General features: G+C 39.0%; 1 protein-coding gene across 11 annotated transcripts in view; it reads left to right on the forward strand.

The window, feature by feature from the left end:
• Positions 1-17,442, forward strand: part of LOC148846609 (S-adenosyl-L-methionine-dependent methyltransferases superfamily protein) — a 114,614-nt gene that overhangs the window by 54,317 nt on the left and 42,855 nt on the right. For 8 of the 11 annotated variants that reach the window (XM_088953546.1, XM_088953554.1, XM_088953555.1 and 5 more), the window contains one exon: positions 15,838-16,060. In XM_088953546.1, coding sequence (XP_088809672.1) covers positions 15,838-16,060 — 223 coding nt within the window. The remainder of the gene's footprint in view (positions 1-15,837; positions 16,061-17,442) is intronic. The other 3 variants (XM_088953548.1, XM_088953552.1, XM_088953553.1) reach the window with 1 other exon arrangement.

Here is a 17,442-nt window from a genome sequence, read left to right on the forward strand (position 1 = left end):
TTTTCACACCAAACTGAGTTTGGACCATGTTATGAAAGTTGGGAAGAATGGTGCCCACATCAGATTTAGACTTAAGAAGAAAAATCCATGTGACCCTAGTGCAATCGTCAATAAAGGTAACGAACCATCTAGAACCAGTAATGTTGGGAATTCGAGAAGGGCCCCATATATCCGAATGAATCAAATAAAAAGGGATTGAAGATTTTTTATTGCTGATTGGGAAAAAAACCCTTTTGTGTTTAGCAAATTCACTAACTTCACAATGAAAGTTTTCAACATCAATCCCTTTAAACAAGGAAGGAAACATTGCTTTTAAAATAGAAAATGAAGGATGACCGAAACGAAAGTGATGATGCCGAATTAAATCTTTATTAGAGGTAGATAAGAATGACTCGTGTGTGACATGCATAACAGTGTGAGATGGTTTGCTAGTTGCTTCAAGGTAGTAGAGTCCATCCCTTTCCTTAGCAAGTCCAATCTTCTTCCCCGAAACCTGGTCTTGAAATGCACAGTAAGAAGGAAAGAACACAACATTGCAGTTCACATCCTGGGTGAGTTTATGTATAGAGATAAGGCTTGTGGATAACTTAGGAACATGAAGCACATTTTTAAGTAATAGGGATGGAGTAAACTGAATATTCCCAATTCCTGCCACTATGGTGAGAAAATGTAATGAAGAGGGTGTCATGTAGTCAGTAGCTCCAGAATCAAGAATCCATGGAAAAACACTAGTCGAGACATGTAATCTTAGAGATAAAGACTCACCCGAGAGAGCAAGAGAGGTAGAACCACTTCCTGGTTTCAAGGATCCCAGGAAACTCCTTAGTCTTTCAATTTCTTCATCATTAAATGGCCCCTGTCTTGAGTGTTCTTGCTGCGGGATTGTGAAGACATTATGGGCCTGTTGAATTGCTTTTGAAACTCCTCGATTGCCCCATTCCTTGCTGGATGTGGGAGGTTTCCCATGAAGTTCCAGCAGCGATCTTTTGTGTGTCTGGGCTTCTTGCAATAGGTGCACCAGAGGTTATCGTTAGAGTCACGGGTGGTTGTGTCACAAGTCAAGTTGTGATTGTTCTCACCCTTTGATGTATCTTATTAGTATAGTCCCTGTTGTATATTACTTGTGTATCTTATTATTTTTTTCTTTTTCAGCCCTATATGGGCATTCTTGTAATGTTCATATCTTTTATATATAAGAGACTCTTTGAGGTGGGGGTCAATTTTATTCTTGACACAATGACACCTCTAAAATTATTCTTGTTCTTTTCTCTATTCAGCTGAGAGTGTTGATAGAATGGGGTGGAATGTAGTTTCAGAAAAAGCTCCAATATCTGAAAGTTAGAATCAAGGATTGGAATCTCTTAGAGTTTGGGAGACTAAAGGAAAGGAAGCAAATTGCCAAGGAAGGGAGGGGTTGTCTTATAGAAGAGGATAAGGGGCAAAGTTTTTTCATGCTGTGGTAAGTGGAAGAAGGAGAATGAATTATATCTCAAGTTTGGAGATTGAAGGGGCAACAACTTCCAATCAAAGAGAAATTGCAGGGGCCTTTGTGGATCATTTTAGCTCTAGTTTTAGAAGATCCATAAACAATAGGGTGTGGCTTGAGGGGTTGGAATGGCCAACATTGCAACTAGAGGATAGGGAATGGTTGGAAAGGAAATTCGACTTGGAAGAGATAAAGGCGGTAGTGTTCTCTATGGATAGATCAAAGACATCAGGCCCTAATGGTTTTACGATGGCTTTTTATCAAGATTGTTGAGAGATATTAAAAGAGGACCTAAGGTTGGTGTTTGATGAATTCCATTCTAGAGGACTGATTAACCTTGGGCTAAATTCCACATTCATTGCCTTGGTTCCCAAAAAAAGAAATGCAAGCCACCCGAGGGACTATAGGTGCTGTACATTTGAATAACTAAGGTGCTGTACATTAGATACTTATAGCAACCTTTATAAGATCATCACTAAGGTGCTGTACATTAGAATTTGGAAGGTTCTCCCAGCAATCATAGAAAATAACTAAGGAGCTTTTGTGAAGGGGAGGCAGATAACAAATTAGATACTTATAGAAAACGAGAGTTTGGAGGATTTCAAGAGATCCAAGAAAAAGGGGGTGGTTTGCAAATTGGATTTGGAAAAAGGCTTATGACTTGGTTGATTGGTCTTTCCTGTTGGAGGTTATGATCAACTTTAGGTTTGGAGACAATTGGTGCAAGTGGGTGATGGGTTGCATCAAGAACTGCCATAACTCCATATTAGTGAATGCGACAGTGGTAGACTTCTTTCTAGCTTTGAGAGGGATCAAATAAGGAGATCCCCTTTCCCCTTTCTTATTTACTTTGGTTGCAGAAGTTTTGGGGAGATTAACTTTTTTTTGATTAGAAAAAAATCTTTCATTAATAATAGAGAAATTAAGATACAATCGATAAAGATTGCAGATGAATAAACTGCCATAACTCCATATTAGTGAATGGGACAGTGGTAGACTTCTTTCCAGCTTTGAGAGGGATCAGATAAGGAGATCCCCTTTCCCCTTTCTTATTTACTTTGGTTGCAGAAGTTTTGGGGAGATTAATTTTTTTTTTGATTAGAAAAAAAATCTTTCATTAATAATAGAGAAATTAAGATACAATCGATAAAGATTGCAGATGAATAAACTGTAATCTCCAACAATCAGTTACAATTCTGCCCAATACAATGAAGATCTATTTGCCCCTTGTTTTGCTAGGGTATCCACCATCCCATTTCATCCCTTTTGACCCAACCAAATTGAGAGTTGAACTTCCTTACAAGTGTGCCAATTTCTCTGAAAATAAATTTGAGCTTCCAAGGTATTGATGTGATGTTTTTGGACACTACTTGCTAAACTACCATATGAAACCTATAGAACCATGCTTTTGGAGTTTGTTTTAATCCATATAGAGGCTTTCTCAACTTTCACACCTTATTTCACTTTGGCACAAAAACCCAGTGGTTGAACCATATATACCTCTTCCAGATCACCATTTAAGAAGACATTTTTTACATCAAGTTGGTGCAACTCACAGTCAAGATTTGTAGCCAGTTGTAGATCCCACCTGCAATAATCTGAAATAAAGAAAAGAAAAAAAAATAGAAGAGAAGAAGATTGAAGAAAGATGTGAGAGAGAAAAGTAAAGGAGGAAGAAGATGGAAGAAAGGGAAGAAGAGAGAGAGTTCAAGCCTCACTTCATCCTCTAATGATTTCTTTTATTCTTACGTTGTAAAAAATAAGGGAAATTAAATGAGTGCCCTTAGTAGGGCATCCATCACTAAAGAGACCAATAAAAACAATAAAAAAAAAAGAAAATACAGGCCCATAACTAAGGCCCAATACCTATTAGCACAAGTCATAAAAAATAAAGAAACTAAAGCCCATTCAACCCATCATCTCTACACTTCTTTTCAAGTTGAGCATAGATATCAATCATGCCCAACTTACTCACACACTGTTGTAACTTTGCCTTGGGGACACCCTTGGTCAGATCATTTGCTAACTGTTGCTCTGAGGCAATAAAAGGAAGGAAAACTTCTCCGGAAGCTACCTTTCTCTTATAAATTGCCAATCAACTTCAATTTGTTCTGTCCTATCATGCTAGATTGGGTTGTGAGCTATGTTGATCGTAGCCTGATTATCACAGTAAAGCATTAAGGGCTTATCATGTGTAATACCCATTTCTTCCGGAAGTGACTTGAGCCATAACAACTCTGAAAATCCATGTGCCATTGCCTTGTACTCTACCTCAGCCTAAGACTTGGCTGTTTCTAATTTCTCCAGGAGGCGATGTTCTTTGCAACCAAGGCACAATAACCCAATGTAGATCTCCTATCCTCAATAGTACCAACCCAATCGGTATCTGTGTAAGCTTCTAGCTTAATGTGTCCATGCTTAGAGAAAAGGATACCCTTTCCTAGAGTTCCCTTCAAGTAACACAGAACTCGTTCTGCAATAGCCATATATGTGTCTCTAAGGGTATGGCAGTTTTGGTAGGGTCTGTGGTGTTTGTGACGGGATTTCAACATTGTCGTAAGTGAAAGAATGGTAGGATCCTTCTAATGGATGCCATGAAAGGTGCGGAATGGGTGGGCGAATTTCAGAAATTTCCTACATTCTTCCAACTGGGAATCATATTCCCTAAATTTAGAATACAATATTCAAGGATTCCACTTGAACCATAATCAAACCAGATCTGGACCAAAAGGAAACAGGAATGATTATACCTGATCCGGAGAAACAATATCTCCCAAAGTTGGTGTTCACGCCCAAAGAAGAAACCAAGATCCGCTCCTGCTGAAGATGACGCAACTGTGGATGGAACGGAACCAGTAGGGTGCATCCTACACACTGGATTTTTCGCAAGAATCCTCTGGAAACCTTGAACACCGAATCTTTTGGTCTTTCTTGCAAGACTGTTGTCAAGAGCTGATTTCTTGACTTCCTACTGCTGCAAAGATCCAATCTTGCAACAGGGCATGGCGGTTGCTGGAGGAGGAGAAATCCAGGGACGAAGAGGGCTGAACTGTGTCTCTTCTCTCTGGAGTCTGTGAGAGATCAAATCTCTATTCGCAGGAAGTATCTCTTGCATACAAACCCTAGTTCGAAATCTGATATTTCTGTTAGGGTTTTCTCCTCTTTCTTCTTGATTAAGAAACCTCCCAATTTTTTGGGAGTTATCCCAATCCAAATCAGTATTTGGATAGGGGATAATCTTAATCCTATCTGCAGATTAAGTTAGCTAACTCCTGATCTTATCAGAAGGTTACCAGATTCAAATCTAATTTGAATTTGGTCTCTTAGAGTGGATAAGGTTAAAGACCCAATCCTTTTACTAACATTAATCTCAGATTCGCCCCATGAATAGGTGATCATATCAGCCTAGTTCGAAATGGGCTTTTGGCCCATTAAGTGTTCAATGTTTAACTAGTTTCCAATCTGCTGCCCAGTTGGGCTTCTTTGTATGGCGTGGGACCCAAGCATTGATCTACACACCAGCCACATGGGTTTGGCCCAGCCTTTATTACAAGGCCCAGTCGAGTTCACTGAAAGACTCAGTGGCCCCCTTGAGTCCATCACATGGACCCTATGGGCCCAACACTTACATTAAGTGGTCCCTGGGCCAAGCCATCTTATAAAAACCCAAGGACTGTGGGCAGGTGCAAGATTAGCCCATCAGGTATTATCCTAAATGGTCTTACACTTAACCTCTCAGCCCTTAATGATCAAGCACTGCCCGACAAGAGAAGACCTCTCCCTCGACTGCAAGGAACAGTGCCGCACTCTCTACTCACATGGATCCCGGGAAGTAAAACCTTTTGCAAATCTTTTGAAACCGTACATATATATATATATATATATATATATATATATATATATTAATTTTGCAAAACAAAATTCCAACGATTGAAATCAACTGCCGGCAGTTTGGTTTCCATCAGAGAGAGTGCATTCCCGATCATTACCATTGTCCGACAAAGGGGCTGATCCCGTCACTATGATCACTCACTCAGATGAATTCTCAGACTGCCCCAACATGTCCAGGTTTTGACCCCCACTAAGGATCTCACTGATTGACACATCAAAGACATTCCGATCCGACACCTAGTGATGTGTCATAATAGAGTCTAGGGGTCAGGTGTAACTTTCTAGTTTTGCCCATCTGTCTCCAAGGTTTAGGGCAATACTGGAAATCTGGTCCGGTTCAAGGGTTCAAGCAATTCCATACTGCATGTGCCTTGGGTCTTACCCTGATGGCCGAAACAAGCCATCCCAACACTTGGTGGCACATCAGTATCAGCCTTGGCAGGATAAATCTCCCCAGACTTATCCAATGGCTGTGAACATTTAAAACTAACACAAGTTTCTATAAGTGTCCGGTTTTAGGGTTTTACACAGAATTATACCAAACAACATGAATCAAACATGTACTTTATTAATTTACACTAAATGTCAAAAGTACATCAAAATGGATTGAAGCTAAGGGCATACAAAACTGTCTAACAGTAAGGAGTGAGATGAAAGTGGGGAGGGAAAGGAGAGTCAGTGTGGGGATGAGGAGATTTGAGGCTTTCATCAACGAGCAAGAACTACTAGATCTCCCCCTAAATGGGGGGAAATTCACATTGGTCAAATGGCCAATATCCAGATATCCTTAGATGGCTGGATAGGTTTTTGCTTTCTAGAGAGTGGGTGGATCGGCTGGGAGTTTTGGTTCAGGAACCACTTCAGATTCTACTATTGGACCACAAACCCATCATTCTAAGAGATTTTGCAGGAGTTTTTGACCCAAAACCTTTTATATTTGAGTATTGATAAAAAAAACCCTTTATATTTGAGGACATTTGGCTTCTTCAACATAACTTTGTGGCTTGGGCAGAAGAGAAGTGGAGAGGTTTTCAGGTAGAGGGATCAGTTGGGTTAAAGTTGATGAGGAAACTTCAGCTGCTCAAAGAGGAGTTGAAAGAAAGAAGGGAGAGTTAGGGAGTAAAGAAAGTAGAAAGAAAGAGGTGTTGGAGAAGTTGGCCAAGCTGGAGAGGCTGGAGGAGGAGAAAGAAATTTACCCAAGAGAGGTTAGAATGGAGGAGGGGCTAGAAAGAGAGTTAGAGAGATTGCTGTTGAGGGAAGAGGTGAGTTGGAGGCAGGGATCAAGGGCTTTATGGTTAGAAGAGGTAGATAAAAATACAGACTTCTTCCATGCTTATGCTTGTGGGAGAAAGAGGAGAAATCTAATTACGAGGGTAGAGGTCGGGGAGGAAGTGGCTGAGGATTGGGAAAATATTCAAAGACTAGTGGTGGAATTTTACAAAAAGTTGTATTTAGGCAGGCAGTGGTGTTGCATATCTTTGGGTGAGGTTGAATCAAAAGTCTTGAGTGAGACAACAACTGGTTAGTTAGAAAGGGAGATAGAGGTAGGAGAAGTAAGGGAGGCCTTAAAAGAAGATGAATGGAAACAAAGCTCCAGGTTCAATTTTAATTTCACAAAACAGTGTTGGCACTTTTTGGAGGACGATTTTATGCAGATGATTAAGGAGTTCTGCAAGATCAAATTGGTAGAAAGGAAAGCTAATGCAACCTTCATTACAGTAATACAGAAGAAAGTCGGGGCTGTGAACATAAAGGATATAAGGCCAATCAGCTTAATTTGCAGCCCTTATAAACTCTTGGCCAAAGTGTTATCAAATAGGCTGAGAAAAGTGCTTCATGAAGTAGTAGGGGAAACTCAAAGGTCCTTTGTGGAGGGAAGATAGATTCTAGATAGGGTGATGGTGGCAGGTGAATGCATAGACTCAAGGCTGAGAAGTAGAAGGCCTGGTCTAGTATGGAAATTAGACATAGAAAAGGCTTATAATCATGTGGAGTGGGGATTCTTGGAAGAAATTTAGAGGCTGATCGGATTTGGAGAGAAATGGAGGAGTTGGATATTTGGGTGCATCTCTTCTGTATTACTCTCAGTGATACTTAATGGGGTATCCTCAGAGTTCTTTCAAACTTCTAGGGGGCTGAGACAAGGGGACCCTCTTTCCCCTTTTCTGTTTGTGCTGGTGATGGAAATTCTAAATCTTCTGACGAAAAGGGGAGTACAACAGGGCTGGCTAGAAGGTTTCAATGTTGGGTCAGAGGGGCCGAACATTTCCCATTTACAATTTGCAAACGATACCTTCATTTTCCTAAATGCGGAGGAGGACCAAGTTTTGAATTTAAGAACAGTTCTGGTTGATTTTGAGTTGCTATCAGGCATGAAGGTGAATTTGGAGAAGAGTACTCTTTATGGAGTTGGAGAGATTAGTCAGGAAGAGATGTCCCTATTTGCAGCAATTCTTGATTGTAGGGTAGGGGAGCGCCCTTTCTTCTACTTAGGCCTCCCAGTTGTGGCCAAATATGGGTCAACAAGTACATGGAAACCTCTTATCGAGAGGTTGGAGAGGTGGAAAGCAAGATACCTCTCCTTAGGGGGCAGAATCACCGTCATTATGTGTGCTATCAAGTCTTCCCACCGAAATTAAGGGACCTAGGAAATTTCATCTAGTTAAGTGAGGTGTGTAGGCCAAAAGCCCTAATGGGGAAATGGTTACAAAGGTTTGGGTTAGAAAAATAAAGGGAGTCTTTGTGGAAAAGGGTGGTGGTAGGGAAGTATGGGGTGGTGAGATTTGGGTGGGAACCGAGGGTGGTATCAAATTCCTATAGGGTGAGTGTATGGAAGGGCATAATAAACTTTAATCAAGACTTCATGTCTTAGTAACCCATTACCACGAAGTCAGAGCGGATAAGGTGATTTGGAGTCCTAGGTTCAGGAGGCATCAAGAGGTGGAGGAATTCATCCTTTTATTGGAAAAGTTAGAATAGTCCAATATTTCTATAACAGTTGAAGATGGACTGTGGTGGAGGGAGTGTAAAAATGGGAAGTTCATAGTGAAATCTTTCTACATGGCTCTCATCATGGACAAGACATCTTCAGACCAGCTTGGAGGGATCTGGGGAAACCTAGTTCCTCCAAGAGTAGAAGTCTTTGCTTAGCTGGCTGCAATGGATAATGTTCTCACAATGGATCACCTGAAGAATAGAGGTTTTAGTCTGGCCACCAACTGTTATCTATGCAAATTTGAAGAAGAAACCGCTCTCCACCTATTTGTCAAGTCTTAACTAGAAAACTTCATTTGGAAACTATATTTCTTCCTATTTGGGTTTTCCATATTCCAATCATCATCAGTAGCTGGACTCTTTTTAGGCTGGCCAAAGTTCAGAGGAGGAAAGAGAGCAAAAATAATTTGGAGCTGTATCCCCTTTGCAGTGTGTTGGTCTCTGTGGGGGGAGAGAAATGTGAGGTTATTTGATGGAAAAGAAAGAAACATTGAAGATCTTGTGGCTTCAATCAACAAACTTCCACTGATTGGGTTCTCTCCCGTCAAGAGTATGAGCAATTTAGCTATTCAGGTTTTACAGAGAATTTCAGGGACATTCTTGAGATTCAAGCTTGCAATATGCATCAGTTTAGTGTTATATGAAGTGTTTTTGTTTGTTTGATTATAGATGGGCACTATGGATGCTTGATTGTAATGGGGTGTCACCAACAGTCTACCTGTTTTTTATTTTGTAATAAAATTCTCTCTTACCTTTCAAAAAACAGGACCCCCATTTCCCTCTATTGCGAACATGAATCTTTATTGAATGAGACCAAGCTAAAAAATTGGCTACATCCAACTTTACTGAGGATACTGCCCCTAACAGAGTCTCCACGGGCCCTCCTAGACCAAACCCGGAATCGATGGAGAGTTTCATCTCACCTTCAGTTTGCTCCATTGGCCAAAATGGAGATAAACAAAAATCAAAATAGGGTGTTACTAGTCAAGACTTACTGTCCTAAGTAAAAAATTGCGCTTCAAACAGCCAAATTAGGGTTTTCACTGAACCTGTCAAAATGGGAGAAAGGGAGAAAGTCTGGCTGCTCCTACCAGAGGCTTCAGAAACTTCTCCAACTTGGATTGATCTGAAAGATGGTTAGAATGCTTCTATTCTATCCCCAAGCACCACTTCCAGACTCCCTCTATACCTCGTAATCAAAAGGTTCTCTAGTTAGCTAGGGTTTTCGGGAAACCCTCCAAGAACCTGCCTTGGGCCCGAAACCAGCACTGCAATCTTCTCCAAAAGCCTCCTCTAACTGGGCTGAACATTTGTTAATCAATTAACCAATCAACTCTCCATACAACCTATGTATGAGATTAAGAAGAGAAGAGAAGGTCGGACCACCACTCTAAAATCCCATCTGCAATAATCTGAAATAAAGAAAAAAAGTAGAAGAGAAGAAGATGGGCGAGAGGAAAGTAAAGGAGGAAGAAGATGGAAGAAAGGGAAGGGAGAAGAGAGAGAGAGAGAGAGAGAGAGAGAGAGAGAGAGAGAGAGAGTTCAAACCTCTCTTCAGCCGCAACAATCTCTTTTAGTATTTTGTTGTAAAAATAAGGACAATTACATGAGTGCCCTTAGTAGGGCATTCATCACTAAGGACAACAAGAAAAAACACGAAAAAATAGGCCCATAACTAAGGCCCACTACCTACTAACACAAGTCATAAACATAACTTAAAGAAAAAATAAAGAAACTAAGGCCCATTCGACCCATTATCTCTATATAGCCAATGATGGAACTTGAATTGAATTCATCTTTGCCACTGGAGCAAATGTCTCATCATAATCAACACCATAGACTTAAGTGTATCCCTTGCTACGAAACTTGTTTTGTACCTTTATGCTGTTAGAGGTGCAAATGAATCAGATCATGATCCGATTTGATACTGATCCTATTTTTTTTTTCGGGATTCAGATAACCCTTTGTTGGATTTTTAAATAGGATCGAATTGAAAATCAGGTTGAATTCGGTCACCCCTATCCTATATATATATGTATATATATATATTATAAATATATATATATATATATATATATATGTATATATTTATAAACATGTTTACTTATAAAAAGACATGTATATATTAATATGCTTATTAATATATTTATTTATAAATATGTTTATATTGTAACTTTGTAAATTTTTTATAAAAAGATATGTATATCTTAATATATATGACGAGAACAGTTGAAAAAATACTTATATTTTTTATTTTCTTTATATAAACTGTTATATTTTTTTTCTTTTACTAATTTATTTAAATTTTTAGAATTTGAATTGGATTGGATGAGATTCGAATGTTCGATATCCTTAATGGATTCAAATTCGAAACCCCCATTTGTGAGATCCGATTGCATTGAATCTTGGATATGTGCTATCGGATCGCATTTGGACACACCCTGATACGAATCAGATCTGATCCGTTTGCATCCCTATGTATTGCCCCATTCGCCTTGTGTTTCACTATGAATGCCCATTTACATGTAACTAGGTCTTTCCCTTCTGGAGGATCCACCAACTCCCTAGTATGATTCTTATGGGGGGCATTAATTTTCTCCTTCATAGCATCTGTCCATTTGGGGAAAGTTAAAGCCTATGCCACACTTTTGGGTATGAAAATACTATTAATGATAGGCAGGAAGACACAATAAAGGGGAGAAATATGGTCATAGGACACATAATGGGTAATGGGGTGTTTGGTAGGGCATGACTTGATGGCCTTTGATCATCAAGATCATCCACAACTAAAATGGAAGCAGGGGAATCAATAGGAACAAGGGTACTTGGCTTAGTTGGACTTACCCCCCGTGATTCTGATGATGTTGGTTGCTCGGTATCCAATAACTCAACATCTTTATAGCATTGTTGACCTCTACGTCGCTTATGTAGGAAGACATGGAAAGGAGCAGGATTTGGAATGGAAGGAGTATAGAGTTGATGGACTTGCTTCTCCTCCATACTATTCTCTCCTTAAGGAGAAGCAACACAGAATGGTCCAGACTCAAAAAAAAAGGAAACATCCATAGAGCCAAAGTACTTATGACCAATGGGATCAAATCACTAGTAACCCTTTTGTGAAGAGGGGTATCCAAGGAAGATACATGGGATAGACCAAGGGTCTAACTTACCATGAGAAGGATACAAATCATCAACATAGGCATGGCAACCAAACATTCTCATAGGATAGGAATGGAAAATAAAAGGGATTAAGGCAACAATAACTAATAAGGGTTATAGTTCAATACTCTGTAGGGCATACAATTGATGAAATGCAACAATAATTACAACATATATCCAAAAACCATTTAGGTATATTCATATGCAACATTAGCTCTTGTGCTACTTTAAGAATGTGTTTGTTATTTCTTTCTTTTCGCAATATTGTTTTTTTGTGGTGTTTTTGCACATGAGCTCCGATGAAGTGATCCATGGGAAGCAAAAAATTTATTGAGATCACCATGGAAGTATTCTTTTGCATTATTTGATTGAAATATCTAGATCTCAACATGAAATTGCATAAACACCATCCTTTGGAAATCCCTTATAATTTTTGGAACTTCGTCTCTAGTACACATGGTAAATACCCATGTATAGCTGGAAAAGTCATAAATCAGTGTGATAAAGTACTTATAACCACCCTTCGATGTTAGTGGTAGGTCCCCAGATATTTGAATACACAATATTGTAGAGAAGATGGGCCGAATGGCCCATAGGCTGTTTATCTTTTTTTATCTTTTATGTTCTTTGCTGCAATGGGACTTAATTTGGGCTTTTATTCTTTCTTGTGTTATGTTTTTTAATTTTCTGCCCAACTAGGGGCCTCTCTGTAAATTACTAAAGTTTAACTTAATGAAGTAGAATTAGGGGTGTAAGAGAAGAGGTTATGTTCGAAAATCTCTCTTTCTCTAAACCCTAGTTGTTGCCACATTCTTCTTCCTCTTCTCTCTTCTTGAAATCTGATTTCTCCTACTTTCTTTTGATTTTTTTGCAACACTTTAAACAACCCTTTCTTTTCAAAAGGCTGTTTTTCTTCTTGGTATCAGAGCAGGCTCGACTTTTTCCTTTTTTCACATCTTTTTTCCCATACACAGTGTGTATGGAGAATTGAATCGTATGAATAGTTAAAGAAACCTATTTCAGCCTAGTAGTTTGTGGTTTTTGGAGAGAAGGGGACTGGTTTTGTAGTCCTCTTGACATATTCAAGTGTGTTGCTTGAAACCCTAATTTTCTGGAGAAATCTGATTGCGGGCCCCACAGGGAGTTTGACCTGGTCACTCAGTGACTGAAAGTCTTCTCATCCTTTGTCTTGAAGATCGATTCAAGTGGATTGGTGTTCTGTGAAGTCTACAAGGAGTGGATGAGATTTCTCTGTTTCTCCCGGGTTCCGAGTGTGACGCAGGTATCTGGTACGGTTGTATAGAGGTTGAGTCACAACACAGTTTTTCTTCTGTCTTCATTTGTTGTTATTCGAAGTTGTTAGAAGTTATTTTTGAAGTATTTTAAGAAGATGAACCCTTCAGAAGTTGAAGTCAAGCATGTTGCTGAATCCGGACAAGTTCCGGGAGCCTCTGTAGACTCTCTACTGGCTGTGACCATAGTCATTCTAGATGGAACTAATTATTTGGCTTGGTCACGACCAGTAAAAATTCATATTTGCAGTAGAGGCAAATGGGGTTTTGTCTCCGGGAGCAAAAAGGCTCTCTCGGAAGATGATCCATCATATGAAAAATGGATGCAAGAAAATTATACTGTTATTGGATGGCTTGTGAACTCAATGAAACTGCAGATTAGTAACACTATTTGTGCATGAATTGAGCAAAGGAAATTTGGGATAGTGTTGCTGAATCCTATTCCCAGAAATTAAATGTGGCCACGACTTACAAGCTGAGGAGTGATGTGAAGAATTTGAGATAGAGGGAGAAACCTTTAGCTATTTATTTCTCAATACTGAAGTTACTATGGCAAGAAATTGATTTGATAGAAGCTGTAGCCTGGGACACCCCTAATGATGCTGAGGCCTACAGGAAACTTGTTTAGAGAAATAGGGTGTTTGAGTTTTTGACAGGGCTGAATCCAGAGTATGACATCACAAAGCAAAATATCTTATCCAAGGATAGTGTTTCACTGTCTCAACCCTATGCCTTGGTAAGTAGTGAAGAAAGTAGGAGACTTGTCCAGGTTCAAGGGGCTGGTCTAAATGATCACTTTGCTAATATGGGAGTGAAACCCAAGGGAATTACAGGGACTCCAAGTAGCTTAGGGAAGAAAGAAATTATTTGTGAGTATTGTAAGAAGCCAAAACACACTAAAGGCAAGTGTTGGAAATTGCATCCTGAGCTTCTTCCTCTTCGGTTTCAAAAGAAGTCTGATAATATGAAAGTAGGGAGTGCCAATATTGCTGCCGATCCATCAAGGCTACAAATTCCTTGGTAGTTCCTTCTACTCTTCATGTACCCAAGCTAAATACAAATTTGTTATCTGTAAGTAGCCTAAGTCATTGAACTGTTGTGTAACCTTTTTTCCTTCCTACTATGTTTTTCAGGATCTAGGTTCTTAGAAAGTGATTGGGAGTGGCCATGAGGCTCGGCCCGAGCCTGACTTGATACTATACATTAATAATAAAAATATATTTTATTTAATAAAAAAATATATACAATAATTTTTCTTTGTTCTCTTTTTTTTCCAAGTAATAGTGAGATGTTTATTATTTATGTTTTCAAATTTCTGGCTGGGCTCAGGCTCGAGCCCGGGCCTTGGGCTTTATATGAGGGTCGGGCTCGGGCTCGGGCTCAAGACTTAGGCCCAATGGTTGGGCCGGGCTCGGTCTCGGGCCTGCGTGTATTTTGTTGATACATATACAAACTTGGCCCGAACCCGGCCAGGCCCGACCCGACCCATGAACAGGTCTACCTGTATTCTTTGTACCACAACCAGTATCTCAGCTCCTATAGAAGCACCTGAAAGTATGATAGAATGTTGCTATCCTTATCTCTTAAGACCCTTCCTATACCCGAAAGTCCTGGATTACCTTGATTACTACCATCAAAGTTCAGCATTACCACACCCTCTATAGGAGGTCTCCACTCTACCTATAGTCTATTCTTTTTTGGGGCTGTGGAGGCCATCTCTGCCCAACTTTTCTAGAGATCATCAAAGGAGTTATCTCTAAACAGATTTGAAGTTTTCAGCCAATGAATTGTTCTTGTCAAAATACACTTCTTTATTTCATTGATGCTTCTTTCCTTTTCTTGGAATATTCTAACATTCCTTTCATCCCAAATAATCCACAAAGTGGCTGCTTTAATGCACTTACACATTAGTTTCCCTCTCTTAGTTGGCTGCCCAAAAGTAGATGGATCAAAAAGCAAGTTTACTTCAGAGGGCAAGGTCCACCTGCACCCAAACAACATAAAGACCCGATTCCAAATATTAGAAGCAAAAGCACAAGATAAAAGCAAGTGGTGGTAGTTTTCATTATGCACTTTACACAAATTACACCAGTTTGTGGATAACCAAAGAAAAAGTCTCTTCTTTTGCAGGTTATCCATACTACTGAATATTGACCATAAAAGGCTTCCCAGCAGAAAACATCTACTTTAGGGGGAATGGGCCTTGCCCAGATTTCTTTGACAGGGAGAGAGAGGGGCAGCACAAAGGGTCTTGAAATAAGAAGCACAAGTAAAGGAGCCATTAGGAGTTAGAGTCCAAATTCTTCTATCAGGTTTAGAGAGGTCCAAACAAACAAAATCCAAAAGAAGCAAGTGCTCAGAGGCACAAGCAGATTCATCATCCCTTAAACCTCTATGAAACCCAAAATTCCAATTTAGAGTCAAGGGGAGAACTGGGGGAGAAAGAAATCTTGAAACCATTGATTCTTTTTTTATTAGTAGGTGGCCAGTCCAAAGGATCTCTCCACCCAATGAATGGCTCAGATTGACTGTGCCAACCATCCATGTAGGTGTAGCAGAAATAGGGCAGGTTGTGTAGGAAACTCCATACTTGACGACCTTTTTTTTTTTCCATTTGCAACTATGCATAGGTATAATTTGTACACATGGCGTGCTTGTAGGCGTATGATTTAGTCAAAGAGTACATTGTTTAAAAGGAAATGTTTTAACTTTTATCATTATCAATAGGAGTAAATTTTGTTTTTTCACTGCAGATGTTCACATTATCTTATATCTTATACTATATAATGCAGATATTTGCCTTGGTTTCTGTGCAGATCATAAAATTAAAATGAGTATTTGCATTAGGTTTTTTGTTTTTAACCTTTTATCTTGCACAGGTGCATAACATGTGCTCATAACACTAGTAAAAACTGTGATACACCCTCCTTGTTTATGTTTTATCTTTATAATGTTACACTGTATTTTCTCCAAGCAACTTTTCTAATTTTTAATGTCTTCATTGCTTTGTTGAAGGTTATCTGGCCTTATTATCGATATTTTTGGAGATATAGCTGTAATAGCTTCATCTGCTGCTTGGGTTGAGAAATACAAATCAGAAATAGAGTCCTGCATCAACAGAACTAATGAAATTAATCATATAAAATGGAGACCATCCATTGATATATTGAAAGAAGAAGGATTGGACGTATCAGATCTGCAAGAATCTCATCCACAACTTTCTCTTGAAAGGGTAAAGGTATGAAACCCCTTGATTATGTTAGCAATATGAGGTTCAAGTATGCACTTGTGCAGATAAGGACTGCATAAACATTTGTAATTGGTTTCTTATTTGGTACCATGTCAAAGATGAAGAAACATATCATATTCATTATAAGTCCAAAATAAAGTCTAACAAAAGGTTGCAATTGCTATTGTAACATTTTTTTGTAACATATTGTTTTCTTAGAGAATATCCTCTGTGTTTGTAATATGTTAATGGAAAATTTGAATTTCCAATTATAGATAGGGGAGCAATCGAGGCAAGCTGAGCTGAACTTCTATATGTCTTGGCTCAGTTCAACTAAAATACTATTAAGCTCAAGTTCGAGTTCGATTCGAACTCTATTTCATGGTTCGAGCTCAGTTTGGTTAGAGATTCGATGAGCTTGAGTTTGGCTCGAAAGCTCGAAAATGAATATTTTTATATTTTATAATATATGGTATATTCTTATATTATATAGAATATAAAAATGTACATGTATTTATTAATTGAGCCAGGCTTGCAAGCCTTCGAGCCAAATTTTTTATTAGTCGGGCTCGAGTTCGAATAATTAATCGAGCTTACCTCAAGATTCAATCAATTCGAACTTGATTAGAATCAAACTCAAGCTCGAACTATTTGATTAGAGCTTGATTTGATTGCAGACCTGGTTACAGAATCACATAGTTGATGTCAAGACTTTGCTTGTAACATATCTACACCCATGTACATATTTTACAAAATATATCTGAGTAACCTAATAAAGGAAGTCTAAGGTGCCATTTAATAACAATTAGTCATTCAGTTCTGCCACTTCGACTGTTGTCAAACAGCCCTTAAATGTGGATGGTGGCCTAAAGGGGGCCATCTGTTTCCTTGTCCCTTTCTTTTCATGGGGCAAGTTTCAGTTCAAAAACCTTTGCCCCATGTCGAAATAAGTTCTTTCTTATGGGCTCAATTTTAATTACAAAACTAAGACTTAACAAAGCTACTATGATTTAGGGAAAGCTCGAGTGCTATAGGCTTAACTGGAATAGGGAGGGAATGCATGGCCAATCCAGAGGGTTTCTTAATCTGGCTGATTGCTATGTTACCCAGATATGGCTGGACAAGGTGGTGGATATGGAATTTACTGTAAAAATTGATGTATCCAACATAATATGATACCCTTGTACAGGGCAGGTATTCTCGTATCATAGATGGAAGATCTTGATTGGCTCCATAATTCATCCATGATGGCAGAAATAGATCGATCATGTAGAGAAGCTTTGTCTGCTTAGATATACTTACTTTTTAGTAGAAGATGCTGAAAGTTGTTTTAGTGTGATCTTTGTGAAGAAAGAAGAAGAAGATGAAGAGTTTCAGCGAGAGAAAGAAGA

The sequence above is a fragment of the Nelumbo lutea genome, chromosome 7 (assembly GCF_056320005.1).
Source record: "Nelumbo lutea isolate HS-2025 chromosome 7, American lotus-T2T, whole genome shotgun sequence".
NCBI lineage: Eukaryota > Viridiplantae > Streptophyta > Magnoliopsida > Proteales > Nelumbonaceae > Nelumbo > Nelumbo lutea.